Raw genomic sequence first — 12,840 nt, 5'->3', positions numbered from 1 at the left:
ACTGAAATGAAGATCACTCCTCTTTCACTTCGCCATGCTTACAGTTGTGTGCTGAGAAAATGTCTGTGCTCATCAATGACCATGTCATCCAATATGACAAAAAGTCTGACAGACTTTCATTTTCATTGTGAAAAGTTGTGGATGGTACCAATGGAACCGTTCTGTACCGTCCCCATTTTTGGTCCCCCCTCTGTTGGGGTACCTAGCACACAGATCTGGTACTAAAAGGTGGAGCTGTGAACACTGCAGTCTGTTGATTGGTCAATAGAGGAAGGTCACTCTGCTCAGAGCTGAGCTGTGGCTGGTTTTGAGGCTCATGTAACCACTGTTCATACTGTGGAGAGTTTTATTAGACTATAACTACAAAATGAAAGGACGTTTTGCTGCCTCTTGCAGACTCTTAAGGTGGAACGTTATCTTGTAATGTTACTCTATGTATGAGTTGATGATGTGAATCAATCAACACATCTTAAATTTCACTTTGACAACTTTGACCATTACTTTAGTTTTTATTTGACATACACTTTTAGTAATTAGTGGATATTCAAGTATTTCCATATATTAATTTTGACTGGATTATGTGAACTGCGTATATTCTAATCCTCACTTTGAGAAAAAAAGAAAGCATCACAGAGTGTAGTTCCTGTGGGCTACGGCAAAACACTAAACCCTTGAGCTTGCCTGCGAAGGACTAAATGCACAAACCTACTAGTTTTTAAAATCTCATGGAGAGAGACTCTCACTGCAGCCTGTTTTATTTTGTTCTGAAAATGTCGGCAAAATACAGTGAGTGCTGGACGGACCAGTGAGTGACAAATGCACCACCCACATTTAAGAGTACTGTTTGCGGTGGAACGCTGGGTCTAGGTACCATGTCTGAAGGGTTACTGTTGGTCCCAAAGGTACCATACCGAAAGTGTTTATTGGAAACGGGGCTTAATAAATATCATGCTGTAATGAATCAACAGACCAGATCTCTATTAGGCCATTTTAATGTCTCACTATGTTTGAATTGCTCCAACACTATGACAAGTATTCTGATGGAGTACAACTTTACACACCAAAAATCATTGGGTCAAAACTATAGCGCCAGTGCAATACTGGGTTAACGTGCCTCAGAATGAATCAGTATTTTCGACTGAGTGTTCGTTCTATTTTTTATATTACAGTTGAGTTATTTACCCAAACATATGAGCAGTGAAATAAATCACTGCAATCCAATTCCCCTGATCTGAGACCTAAACATCTTATAATGCAAAAGGAAATGTAACATCCTTCCTATATTCATCATAATCAGTAACATCCTTTAGCACAACTTTGATTTCCATAAGCACGGAAATGTGCTCCTTTGATAAGCTTTAATTAATAGATGTTCAGCACCAAAAGAAAAATAAATCCATAACATCAGACTCAGTCAACTTGTCCAACAGCCTGCGCTCGTATGTGATTTTTTTTTTTTTTATTTCCAAAAGCAGAAGGAGGTCATCAAATTACAGCGAGCACATCAAGCCTCTGTTTAATATTCCACTGGCAGAATCAAACACCAACATCTGTATATTTTCTTAATTATCAACGTGTATCTTCTCATGGATGCATATGGTCCATGAGAAGTGAGCTGGAAGATTACAGTGCAAATCCAAAACCCAGCTATTACCAGAGTCCTCACAACACCTGGCACCCCCGCCAACAATAAATAATCCTTTGAAAAGAATAATACTTGGAAGTTGAAATTAATAATTATTTGTTTTATGAAGTTGGGAATTTGTGGTGAAGTTAGGCATCTCTCTGGAAAACATAGCAATATAAAAAACAACATGTAACAGCTGTTGTTTTTTCAGTCGGAAGAATGATTGACACATAAGAAGCTGGATAATAAAACAACCGAATCACCTGCATGATTTAAAGGTACCAGAAAAGTTGCTACTTGAAAGCTGCATCAATCAAATCTTTTATATTAACAAAATTTAAAATGACATATGTGGATGGCATATGTTGTGACGTAGGATTCAAAGAATTGTCACCAACTTTTAGCCTCTCACTTTTTGGTTTTTCAGGCTGCAAACTCATCTTTAGACCCAGACAGATATTTTCTGGTGTTGCTGGAATATTAAACTTATATCTATCAGGTGGACACATACAGGGCATCAATGGGATGATAAAGTTGCTATGTGCCTGCTGAATTTTAAAGTAAGCAACAGTTTACTACAATATCCGCCATCCCATTCTTTTGGTCACTACCCAGAGCTCATGACCATAGGTGAGGGTTGGGACGTAGATGGACCAGTAAATTGAAAGCTTCGTCCTCTGGTTCAGCTCCCTCCTCACCATGACAGATCGGCTGCACAGTGCCCGCATCACTGCAGATGATGCACAAAATCCCTTCACTGTGGCTTTAAGGTCATGAGTGCCATCAGTAATAGCTTTCAATAATCATCAATAATCTTCAATAACCACTGGGTTTCTACCAGCAGCAATGCTTCTCTCTACTCTGCTGACATTCTATGCTTTCAGTAAGGAAACTGTAAGTAGTCAAGCTAATATGCTACATGCTAACCCAGAGAAAAAGAATTACATAGGCAATTAGCTACATGCTAAATTCCTCTATACATGTTTAAGAAAGGCAGCAGGGCCCGTGGTGCACTTAAGGTAGGTCCTTAATCCATCATATTGGTTCAAGAAATCAATACAACCCAGATATTTTACATCTGCAGAATGAAGGCCACTTCTACACAATTGTTCAGTGCATGGGAGGAAGAGTCAGATGCTCGAATCCCTCCACCCCTTCTCCCCTCACCAAAAAAGCACTAAAGCTGAGCAAAGTACAGTAAATTTCCAGCACAGAGCTTTTATTTTGAAGTGCTGTTTCCTGCTGTAGAGTGAGTGAATAACAGACAGCTACTTGACCAAAACAGCAAACTATCTTGACAACATGGCTATTACACGTATAACACTGAATGTATTAAACTGTGTGGACCTTGAACTAATGACTAAGAAGAAATCTGGACCGGGAACTACTGCTTTATATAGTAAATGGAGGCTTTCAGGTAAATCCAGGAGGTGGCTGTAATGCAACTTTTTGGATGAAAACCACCATTAAAACCAAAAAGGCAAAGAAGACTTACCTGGTGGCAGTGTGGGTTGGACTCTCTGGTGTACGAGTACGAACTCCTCTCTGTTTTACCTGCAGGACGAAAAGAAAAGAGAGGGGGCAGTTAGCAGAGGATCTCGTCTCTGTACTGAAAACACATTCATTGGAGTGAAAAAGAATGAATCCACTTATTAACTACCTTATCTGTGAAGCCAATACAATTACAAACAGTTAGGGTTAACAGACCTTAAATATACTCATTCATGGGGAGGGCGTGGCAAACCACGCAAAATAATAGAAAACAATAAGTCATTAATTTCCATTATTTAAATCAGTTGACCGGCTACATATAAAGAATGTGGCTTCATAAAAATCCATCCATCCATCCATCCATCCATCCATCAACCACACTGACTACTACACATTAATCCAGATTCATCCACTGCTGATAGAAGAAGGGACCACATACAATAAAATAGGCAATGACAGGGCGCCCAATTATTGACTTCATTCATTCATCCATTCTTTACTTAGCCACACTCACTACCTAAGGCTAAGTTTAAACCATTATTGATATTGATTGAGTTTCATTTCATCATTCATTCACTCACTGACTCATTTAATTTCTATGTGAATTGGCCTACAAAGGTCTTTGCACACTGAGTCTGTTTTTTTTTTTCCTTTTGTCCGAAATTGTTGCACTTCTAAAAATAAATTCGACCACACGTTGTGTCAATTTAGTTTGGACACTGACTCAGAGACATTAGTCCGTCATTAAAGTTTTCGGAACAGGTTTTATTTTCTATGTTTTCGCATCTGTCAGAAGCCTTTAGAGAGACATTTGACACAGGAACAGGGCACACAGAATCATTTCCTAACTTGGATAGCTCACGGTCGACAGGCCAAAAAGTAATATTCAGGTGGGTGATGATGACGAGGAGGAGGGTGTGGACCGCACACACACAGACAGAGATGGTGTGGAGACAGAGCAAGAGGACAGCTCCGTCCTTTCATGCAGCTTTGGTGCCGAATGTAAGACGTGAAGAGACAGTGGTGACAGATTTTTGTGTCTTTTAATTTTGTTTCGTGTTGCAAATCCTTACAACACACAGGACAAAAAAAACGCATTGGACTGTGTGTGCAAGGTTTCTGTGCATTTCAATTATTTTCGGATGATGGATTAAAAAAACAAATCCAAAAAAACTGACTCAACATGCAAAGGCCTCAAGTCCTTGCAATATTAGAAACATAATTTTTCTGATAAAGAGGTAAAACAAACTTGTTTAATTACAAATTAATCAATTGATTCATTAAGTCAACATGGATACAACTGCTCCCAAAACAACCGGATACACTATCAAATAAGCAATAGTATAGATTTTGATGTATGTGTTTAGCCAACAGAGATGTATGTATTTATATCAAAGTATGTTTCAATCTCTTTTTAATTCATTTAAATAATCATGCATTTGTACATTGTTTAGGAAACACAGTAAAAGATTTTCAGTGGATAACAGCCAAAGCCAGTTTCCATGATCAGAGTCTTTACAGAGTGTGTGTGTGTGTGTGTGTGTGTGTGTGTGTGTGTGTGTGTGTGTGTGTGTGTGTGTGTTCTGTAGGCCTATGTTTTCTGCTCACTGCTCTCACAGCACAACAAAACAGACATCTGCTACGCCTGCAATGCATAGAAAACTCTTTATGCTCCGAAATCCAACTTTGAAACCAGAAACAAGACTTTCACCCTCCGATTTCTTTTAGGTGTAGATTTAGTCTCTTTGCATGTACAGACAAAACAAACTAAATATGAGACAAGATATACAGTTTTTTAGGTGGGATTTAGGAACATCTAGAAACCAAGGAACAATCTAACCTGTCTCAGATCACTCATCTGTTGATGTTACAAAACCGTCCCTTATCACCTCAAGACATCCCTGTCATGTCTGCGCTGATGTACAACATCAACCCTTCTGAAGACTTCCACTTTCCTCCCTGTCTCGTGTGTTGATCCATGGAGACTCATTAATGTACTTGCGAGGCAACAAACATCACTGAAGAAACACATAATTTTCACTTACTTATCAAACATCATCATTTTGCATCATCACTGACACTATAATTTTCCCATCTATCACATGGGATGCACTGCAGCCCAGACGCAAGAACAACATATTGGCATTGTACATTTCTGCAAACCACAGACAGGTTACATTTGTACGTTTCTTGTTACGTGATTCTGAGTACATGTATATGAGTTGACTTTGCCAGTTGGAGGTGGACGGGATGATGTATGGTGAAGCACCTGGGCAAGACAGCTGCCAGGCTGCAGACCACTGAAGTCCACTGTTTGAGATGAACAACCAACAAAATCGCTTGTTTATGCGCGAGATATGGAGGGCATCTCAAGCTAATATATGATCTTTTTCTACCCAAAATCAAGTGGTTTGTGTGCCTAAACATAACCACACTTTAACCACAGCACTGTTAAAATGTGATGCTGCAAAATGTACAAATCATTATAACGTACAAATGTTACATATCTGTGGTTTGCAGAACTCCACAATGCTAAAATTTACTCTGGTGATTGGGTTATGCATTGCATTCTGGAATTGTTAGCAGAAAGTAGTATACCTTTCACAAAGAGAATTTGGACACTAAAATAAAACAGCAAGCAGCAAAATTAGCGCAGTACATAGAAAAATAAGAAGTGATTCTAGACATGAATCAAATGCATGTTTTATGGTAATCCAATACACTTCTATTTTTGTATGGCAATCCAATACACTTCAAGACTCAAAGTCCTGCCCATTGATTCGCAACATTTGCCACAAAGGTGTAGTATAATCAGCGGACCACCCTTTCCCAAACACAGCTGCATAGGTTGTTGTATAATCAGCTTATTTAGACCCATTTTACGTTTACTGTTAATCGGTGACCTCTAAAGGCTGCAGTAATTTTGGAGGGAGCAAAGAAGGCTGTCTGATGGTGCAGTATAAAAAAGTCCACAGGAGATCAGGGTGGATGGATGAGTCAAATAAACGCTTCATGTGACACAAAAAGTCAACACTGACTTACGTAAGTGTAAGTATGAATTTAAGTTATGTAACAAACGCATCTCTTGTAACCAAAACCATAATCCTTTCCGAAACCTCACAAAGTAGTTTTGTTGCTTAAACCTAACCAAGTACTTCTGCGTCCATTTCACAACGTTAGCCATGTGTTTAAGACTTAAATACATTTACCTTGACGTCGTCGCCACAAGAGAATTTTTTTCTTTGGAGTATCAACTGTCGTTTTGGTAAGCATCCATAGAGTACAGAGATGTACAATTTTGCTGTTCGGTTATGTTTGTGCACCTACAGTATTTGTGGAAAATTTCACATTATTTCCATAGTCACGTCAATATGAGAAGTGTCCCTTTTTTGATCATGTGACTTGTGTAGAGTTCCAGTTTGGAGCTCTCTGCTCAGACCCTCCAAACAGTGCATACCACGCATACTTTTAATAAGCACAAGCCTCCACTTATCAATGCCCTAACAACCATTTCATTATTAAAACCCTTGCCTAGCAACAAGTACACATAATTTTCTTCTTCATCAAAAAAGTAGCTTTTTCTAGTTTTTTTCTGTTAGTTCTATGTATGTGGTATTGATTTTATGGGACAAGAACTAAAGCGTCTCTTTTGACACAAGTGTTTTCAGTTAGCAAGGTTTTTCTTTGATGGTGCGTAGGCCATATATGCGAACTCTGCTTCTGTATCAGGCTGTTCTCTTTTTAGACTTCTGTCCTTTATAATGTGGAGGTGTCTGAAGCCTCAACCTACATCTGAGACACATTTTATGGACATGAGAAGAAAGAGCGCAGGTGTCCTCACCTACCCAACTGTCTTTATAGAACATCTTTGGTCCAACGTGTTTAAACATGTGTTTGATTGAAATCAGACATCAGAGCTCTTAAAATCCAGTCCAAGGATTGATCAGTACACAACAGGAAGGTGAAGTCTCTTTGGCAGGTAACCGACCATCATTTTAATACACAAACCGAGCGTGTCTGGCTGTGAAAAAGGTGTCTGATGAATTTAGAAAATGCACCGACCGCCGCAGCGCGTAGACAACAAAGCTAATTTCCTCTCCAGCTTCTGAACAGGCTTTCCTCTCCTCCGAGCTGCAGGGCCACTTTGAGACTATTTTTACCACACAGACCTTCTTTTTGGATAAAACCTTAAATCTTCAGCCAGTCTAAATATCAAACCACGGTTAGTGTGTAATTACATTCTGCGGTCGGTGCAGCCGTACAAGATGAAATGGAGGGGTTTTGTAGCGAGCGTGTGTGGAGGAAAATGAAGCGTGTACGTGGTGAAGGGTTTGAATCAGGCGTGTATAGACCAGCGCTGAATACACGCCAACATGGTAGTCGATGCAGAAGAGGTTGATAATTACAGGCGTACAGAATGGGAATGTGGTTGACTATGTGTGTGTGTTGTCAGTGTGTGTGTGTGTGTGTTTTTGTGTGTGACCGATACAGCGGCCTCGGCTTCAGCTAAGACTGATGCCAGCTGGACCGGTTTGGCACATATACAAAGACTCCCACACACACACACACACACACACACACACACACACAAAGTACTGGAAATCACTGACACAGATGCACACACACACACACACACACACACACACACACACACATGGACACGTGCAAATGTGCACAATATATGTACATACTGTATATATAGCAGCATATACACACACACACGGGCACACACATGCAAATGTACTTTTGCATGGTACTGAAATATATCCATACACAGAATCACTTGCATTCAAAAATACTAATTCAGGACCGCACACACACACACACACACACACACACACACACACACACACACACACACACACGCAGATCTATTTAGATTTAACGACATTTAACGACACCTCTGCAAAATACCACAACCCGCAACAAATCCAACAATCTTCTAACCACTGTAGAGTTAAGATTTTGTAACATTTTGTACCCCAAATTTTAAATATAGATGTTAAAAAAATATCAAATTATCAATTAGAATGATTCTATAAACACATGCAACCCTTTAAAAACACCTGATATTTTAAAAATGATTTTAAAATTATAGATATTTTAGAAATCTGGCAACACTAATTAAATTAAAACAAGTTCAAATTAAAAATCAAGTCATTTTTTAAAAGTTTTTTAAGAGATTTATACATAAAACAATAGAGGCTGTACTGAAAAAACAAAACAAAACAAAACAAAAAACCAAAACAATTTTTTTTCGTCATAGACAGACTGATTCATTTGTTCATTCTTCTCTATGCTATGTTCAATTATCATCAAGTAATTTTTATAATTAATAACATGGTATTTAGTGTGTTTAGGGGACAATAAAGAACACACATTTACACGGTATGATTAACCATTAATTCACTAAATGTTGTCTAAACCACAGTTTATTTCATTTTTTACTGTTAATGGAAAATAGGGCTACAAAAAATCAGCAGCATGAGCAACTACTTCCTGTCATCTATTAATTCATTCATTCATTCTCTAAATGACTTATTTGCCTCTTAAAATACTTTAAATGTCTTTTTTTAAATACAGTAAATAACCAGAGGGTAAAATAAATCCAGCTGCCTGAACGAACTGACAAAAATAAAAATAGCATATAACTGCATGACATAATAATAGAAGAGTAGAGGCCTGTGTCTTTGGGGATGAGTAGTTTGGATATGTACAGAGAGCACTTCACTTCAGTACTGACAAAAATAACTTTATTAGAGCCATCACATTCAGAGCACCGGCTACAACAGCAGCTGCTGCATGCTCTTTCAAAAGAAAAGGCTCTCCAAATACACACCACAGAAATCGAAAAGACAAGATGAAGTAATACTGATATTTTGCCCTTTGTGGATATTTTATCCTTTGTCCTCACATTTATAACTTGTCATGAATTACCCAATTCAGACAACGTGCACTCACAGTTTGACCTTCACCCAAGGATGACCTTTTGTAGTTGAAATACTGTCACATATGTAGAATTAAAAGACAAAACAAAATAAATGATGTATGGATTTATGTGTGTCTTCTGATATTTCAGTGTTTCCAAAAACACTGGTTTTCCAGAGTTATATTTGTTGTATTTAATTACATTCTGTTGCCGGTGCAGCCATGGAAAAAAAAAAAACAAGCAATTCTTGTTCTACTTGTTAAAGTCACAAACATGAAAAAGAAACCATTGTTTGTTTTGTGTTTTAAATGCTCAACTGTGTCAATTAAGATAACAATGACCCCGACACAGAAGCTACAAATACAAGAAAAATATATTTTGAATTGAGGACGTAACACACAACTCTGGTTCTTTACTTTTGTCCAAACATGGTGACCTTTTCACCTCCACCATCTCCGCAAGCTGAGCTCATGTATTACACACACAAACAAAAATCCCTGGTATTTTAATTTGGCCGTTAAAGAGAGAGCAGCATTAAAGGAAAGAAGGGGGGGAAAAAAAAGCCAGGCAGGGACAGAGCAACGCAGGATGTGAAGGGTCAGCCACAAGATCACACACCCTGTCACAGTATACAGTGAATGGACTCACACACATGCACACACCCGCACACACACATGCACACACACAGACACCAACGGGGAAGCAGCTCTGTGGTTTAATTAGAAAAAAATTGAGTTTATTTACTAAAAAAAAAGGTGTTACAACACAAAGTATGTCTGAATAAAATTTAAAAAAATAATACAAATAATTAAATCTCTCTTTTAAAAGTAGATTATTTCTTTACAAGAGGGCTGTGACATTTAATAGGTATTAAATTTCTTCTTTCTTTTCTTATGACCACATAATAGTGCTTTGTGGTTTTCACTAGATTAGCTTAATTTTGTTTTAATTTAGATCAGATAACCCACCGCATTGTGATCTTTGCCCAACATTTTTACCCGTTCAAATAGAAATAAAAATCCCTAGAAACATAAAGAAAATGGCTGCAATGAAAAACGGAGCGGCAGAGTAGATCCAGAAAAATTAAAATAAATGTACAATCACAAAATACATTTGGCAGTCCAGCTGACAAACCACATTACTACTGCAGTGTTATTTTTTATTCCTCGGTCTGCTTCATACACAATGTTCTCTGATGCTATCAGGCTACTTTGGATCAGATCCCAGCAGAACCTCCTCTCTTCTCGCCTCTACTCTGTTTCCCTGTCAACCTCCCTACTCTCCAAAATAAAAGCGCTTCTGTGAACCTTTTTGGTTTCGTCAGTTTGTGCAGAACCTTACTTCCAGAGGGGTTTACAAAATGTGTCAGCTCTTCAAGGACCCGGTCAACCTCAAAAGACTCTTCAACAAAGCCCCTTTTAAAATGCTTCATTTGATCTGACGGTACTTCTAGGACCTTAGCTCAAGGTTTTAAAGCATTATAGAGGGTACCTTCAAGAACTCTGAATAAAAATCCCTTTCTTGAAAGGATGACCATGACAGTGCTTTTAGGAACCTTCATGTTTGGAAGTTCTTACAAAGCTATTTTCAAGAAAGCTATTTTCAAAAAATGCTTCAAAGAACACTGAAAATAGAGGGGTCATTGGTCCTTGGATGGGTTGCTGAAAAACGCTTTCGCAATTATTTCCTAACCCGGACGTTTTCTAGAAGACTCAAACAATCCTTACAAGACTCAAGATCATCATTTGTCAAGAGGCTGACTGTGCCTGTGTTACCCTCTAACAATAAAGAGACTAGAGAATAACAAACTCTACAGTACCTTCAAAGAACCTCATCAACCTCAGAGGGCTCATTGTCAAACAGGTCCCCAAAAAACACTGATTTAATCTGTCGATACTTCTTGGAGCTCGTCTCAGGTGCACCCTAGACTATTCTTAGAAAACCTGACTTAAAAGTTTTCAAACTCTGATGAAAACTCAAGAAATCTTTGACAATTGTCAGTTCTCAGGAAACAGTCCTCACTATGTCTTGAAACAACTGAAGTGCCTTCAAGAACGTCCAAACTGCAGGGTTCCATCACAAAACATTTGTAATTGAAAACTCAACTCTCACGGACTGTTGAATAACATGGCGGTGATATGCTCTTTGGGCAAACTCGTCATAAAATAATCTGGTGGTTCCTTATTTGATCTTTTGACAAACCCATTTTAAACAAGGATTTTCTGATATGACAGTACTTCCAGGAATGCATAACAGGGTTCAGAAAACTCAGACATTCAGGCAGGTGTTCAGATCCTCTGAGAATTCCAAGAAAACCCTTCCTCTAAAGGTTCTCAAAGCCTAATGGTGATTCCAGGAAACTGATAACAATTGAAAGTTCTCAGGAAACTACCTTCATGAAGGCACCTCAAACCACAAGAGAGCAGGGGTTCTTCAGAGCGTGGCTCATTGAAAAATGCCTTTGTAATCATTTTTCAAAATAAATTTATGGAAACTTTACACAAACATCCATGAATTACTTTTCTGTAACTGCTTATCTGATTCAGGTTTGCAGGGGGCTCATCCCAGCTGACATTCGTCAAAAGGCGGGGTACACCCTTGACTGGTTGCCAGACGATAACATGACTGACACTTATGCCTTGTTTCAGTCAAGTAGTCCAGTTCAGTTCAGTTCATTACATGTTAGAACGGTTATTTTTGTATTTTCATTGTCAAAAGTTTTAGTCGGTACTAAAATAACCATTCCACTCCATCCTTTTTTTTTTTGTCACCCCTCTGTTGAGGTACCTAGCACACTACTTTGATCCTAAAAGGTGGAGCGAGAAACACTTGGAATCTATTGATTGATAAAAAGAGAATTGTCACTTGCTCGACGAGGACTCAATGCACAAACTCGCTTTTAAATATGTCATCCATTGCAACAGAGACACCAAACACTCCAGCCTGTTCTTTTTTTTTCTGAAAATGACGCTGTGTAACTCTAGTCTTTGGACTATCAACAATGTGAAGATGTTCCTAGACAAAGCACTGAGAAACAGCAACGTACAGCATACATTTAAGAGTGCTGTTTGTTTTGGAAACACTAAACAGATCTAAGGTTTAGGTACATGTCTGCATGGGTTATGTACAGTTCAGAGGGTACTATGGTGGAAGTGTTGAGAAAAAATGCAGCTATAGAGACAGACAACCATTCACATTCACATTCGCACGTACAGGCCATTTAGAGTCAACAGTTAACTGAAACTTTATGTCTGTGACTGTGGGAGGAAGCTGGAGAACCCAGAGGAATCCCATGCTGACACAGGGAGAACGTATAAACTCCCCTCTCACAAACAATTGTTCCAAATTCTTAAATGCCTGGCACCTGCCATTCTCTAATACTAAAAGAGTAACTTAACCTTGACATGCCCTTAGTGCAACCTTTACGCAGGGCTCAAGAACTCTAAAGGTACTCAGACTAAAAGACAAACTAATTTTAGATGAGGGAATTGTGTTTAATATTATTGGAAAGATGAGACATGAGGTCATTTTTCAAGTACAAATACCAAATATTGTTCATTACAGCTTGTCAAACATGAGGATTTTCAGGATTTCTTCCATTTAATACCATCATTAGCTGAAGTGTTTCAGGGTTTTGGATTGTTGATGGGAGATCATTTTAGCAAACCACATATTTTCGACACTTCAATCAAAATACTGATTAAAAAAGGTGCTAGGTGAAGCCTTCTATAACCATATGTGTAACCATACGTGCATCCATATCCAACCCTGTCTGTTTTTAAATCTTTCAGCT

General features: G+C 38.4%; 1 protein-coding gene across 12 annotated transcripts in view; it reads right to left on the bottom strand.

Annotated features, from left to right (window-relative positions):
* Positions 1–12,840, bottom strand: part of LOC125878605 (transcription factor 4-like) — a 306,833-nt gene that overhangs the window by 164,339 nt on the left and 129,654 nt on the right. For all 12 annotated transcript variants that reach the window (XM_049559908.1, XM_049559905.1, XM_049559898.1 and 9 more), the window contains one exon: positions 3,123–3,181. In XM_049559908.1, the coding sequence (XP_049415865.1) occupies positions 3,123–3,181 (59 nt within the window). The remainder of the gene's footprint in view (positions 1–3,122; positions 3,182–12,840) is intronic.

This window comes from Epinephelus fuscoguttatus, linkage group LG18, assembly GCF_011397635.1.
Source record: "Epinephelus fuscoguttatus linkage group LG18, E.fuscoguttatus.final_Chr_v1".
NCBI lineage: Eukaryota > Metazoa > Chordata > Actinopteri > Perciformes > Serranidae > Epinephelus > Epinephelus fuscoguttatus.
Note: the sequence above shows the minus strand (reverse complement) of the source record. Positions and strands in the feature narration are given on the sequence as shown.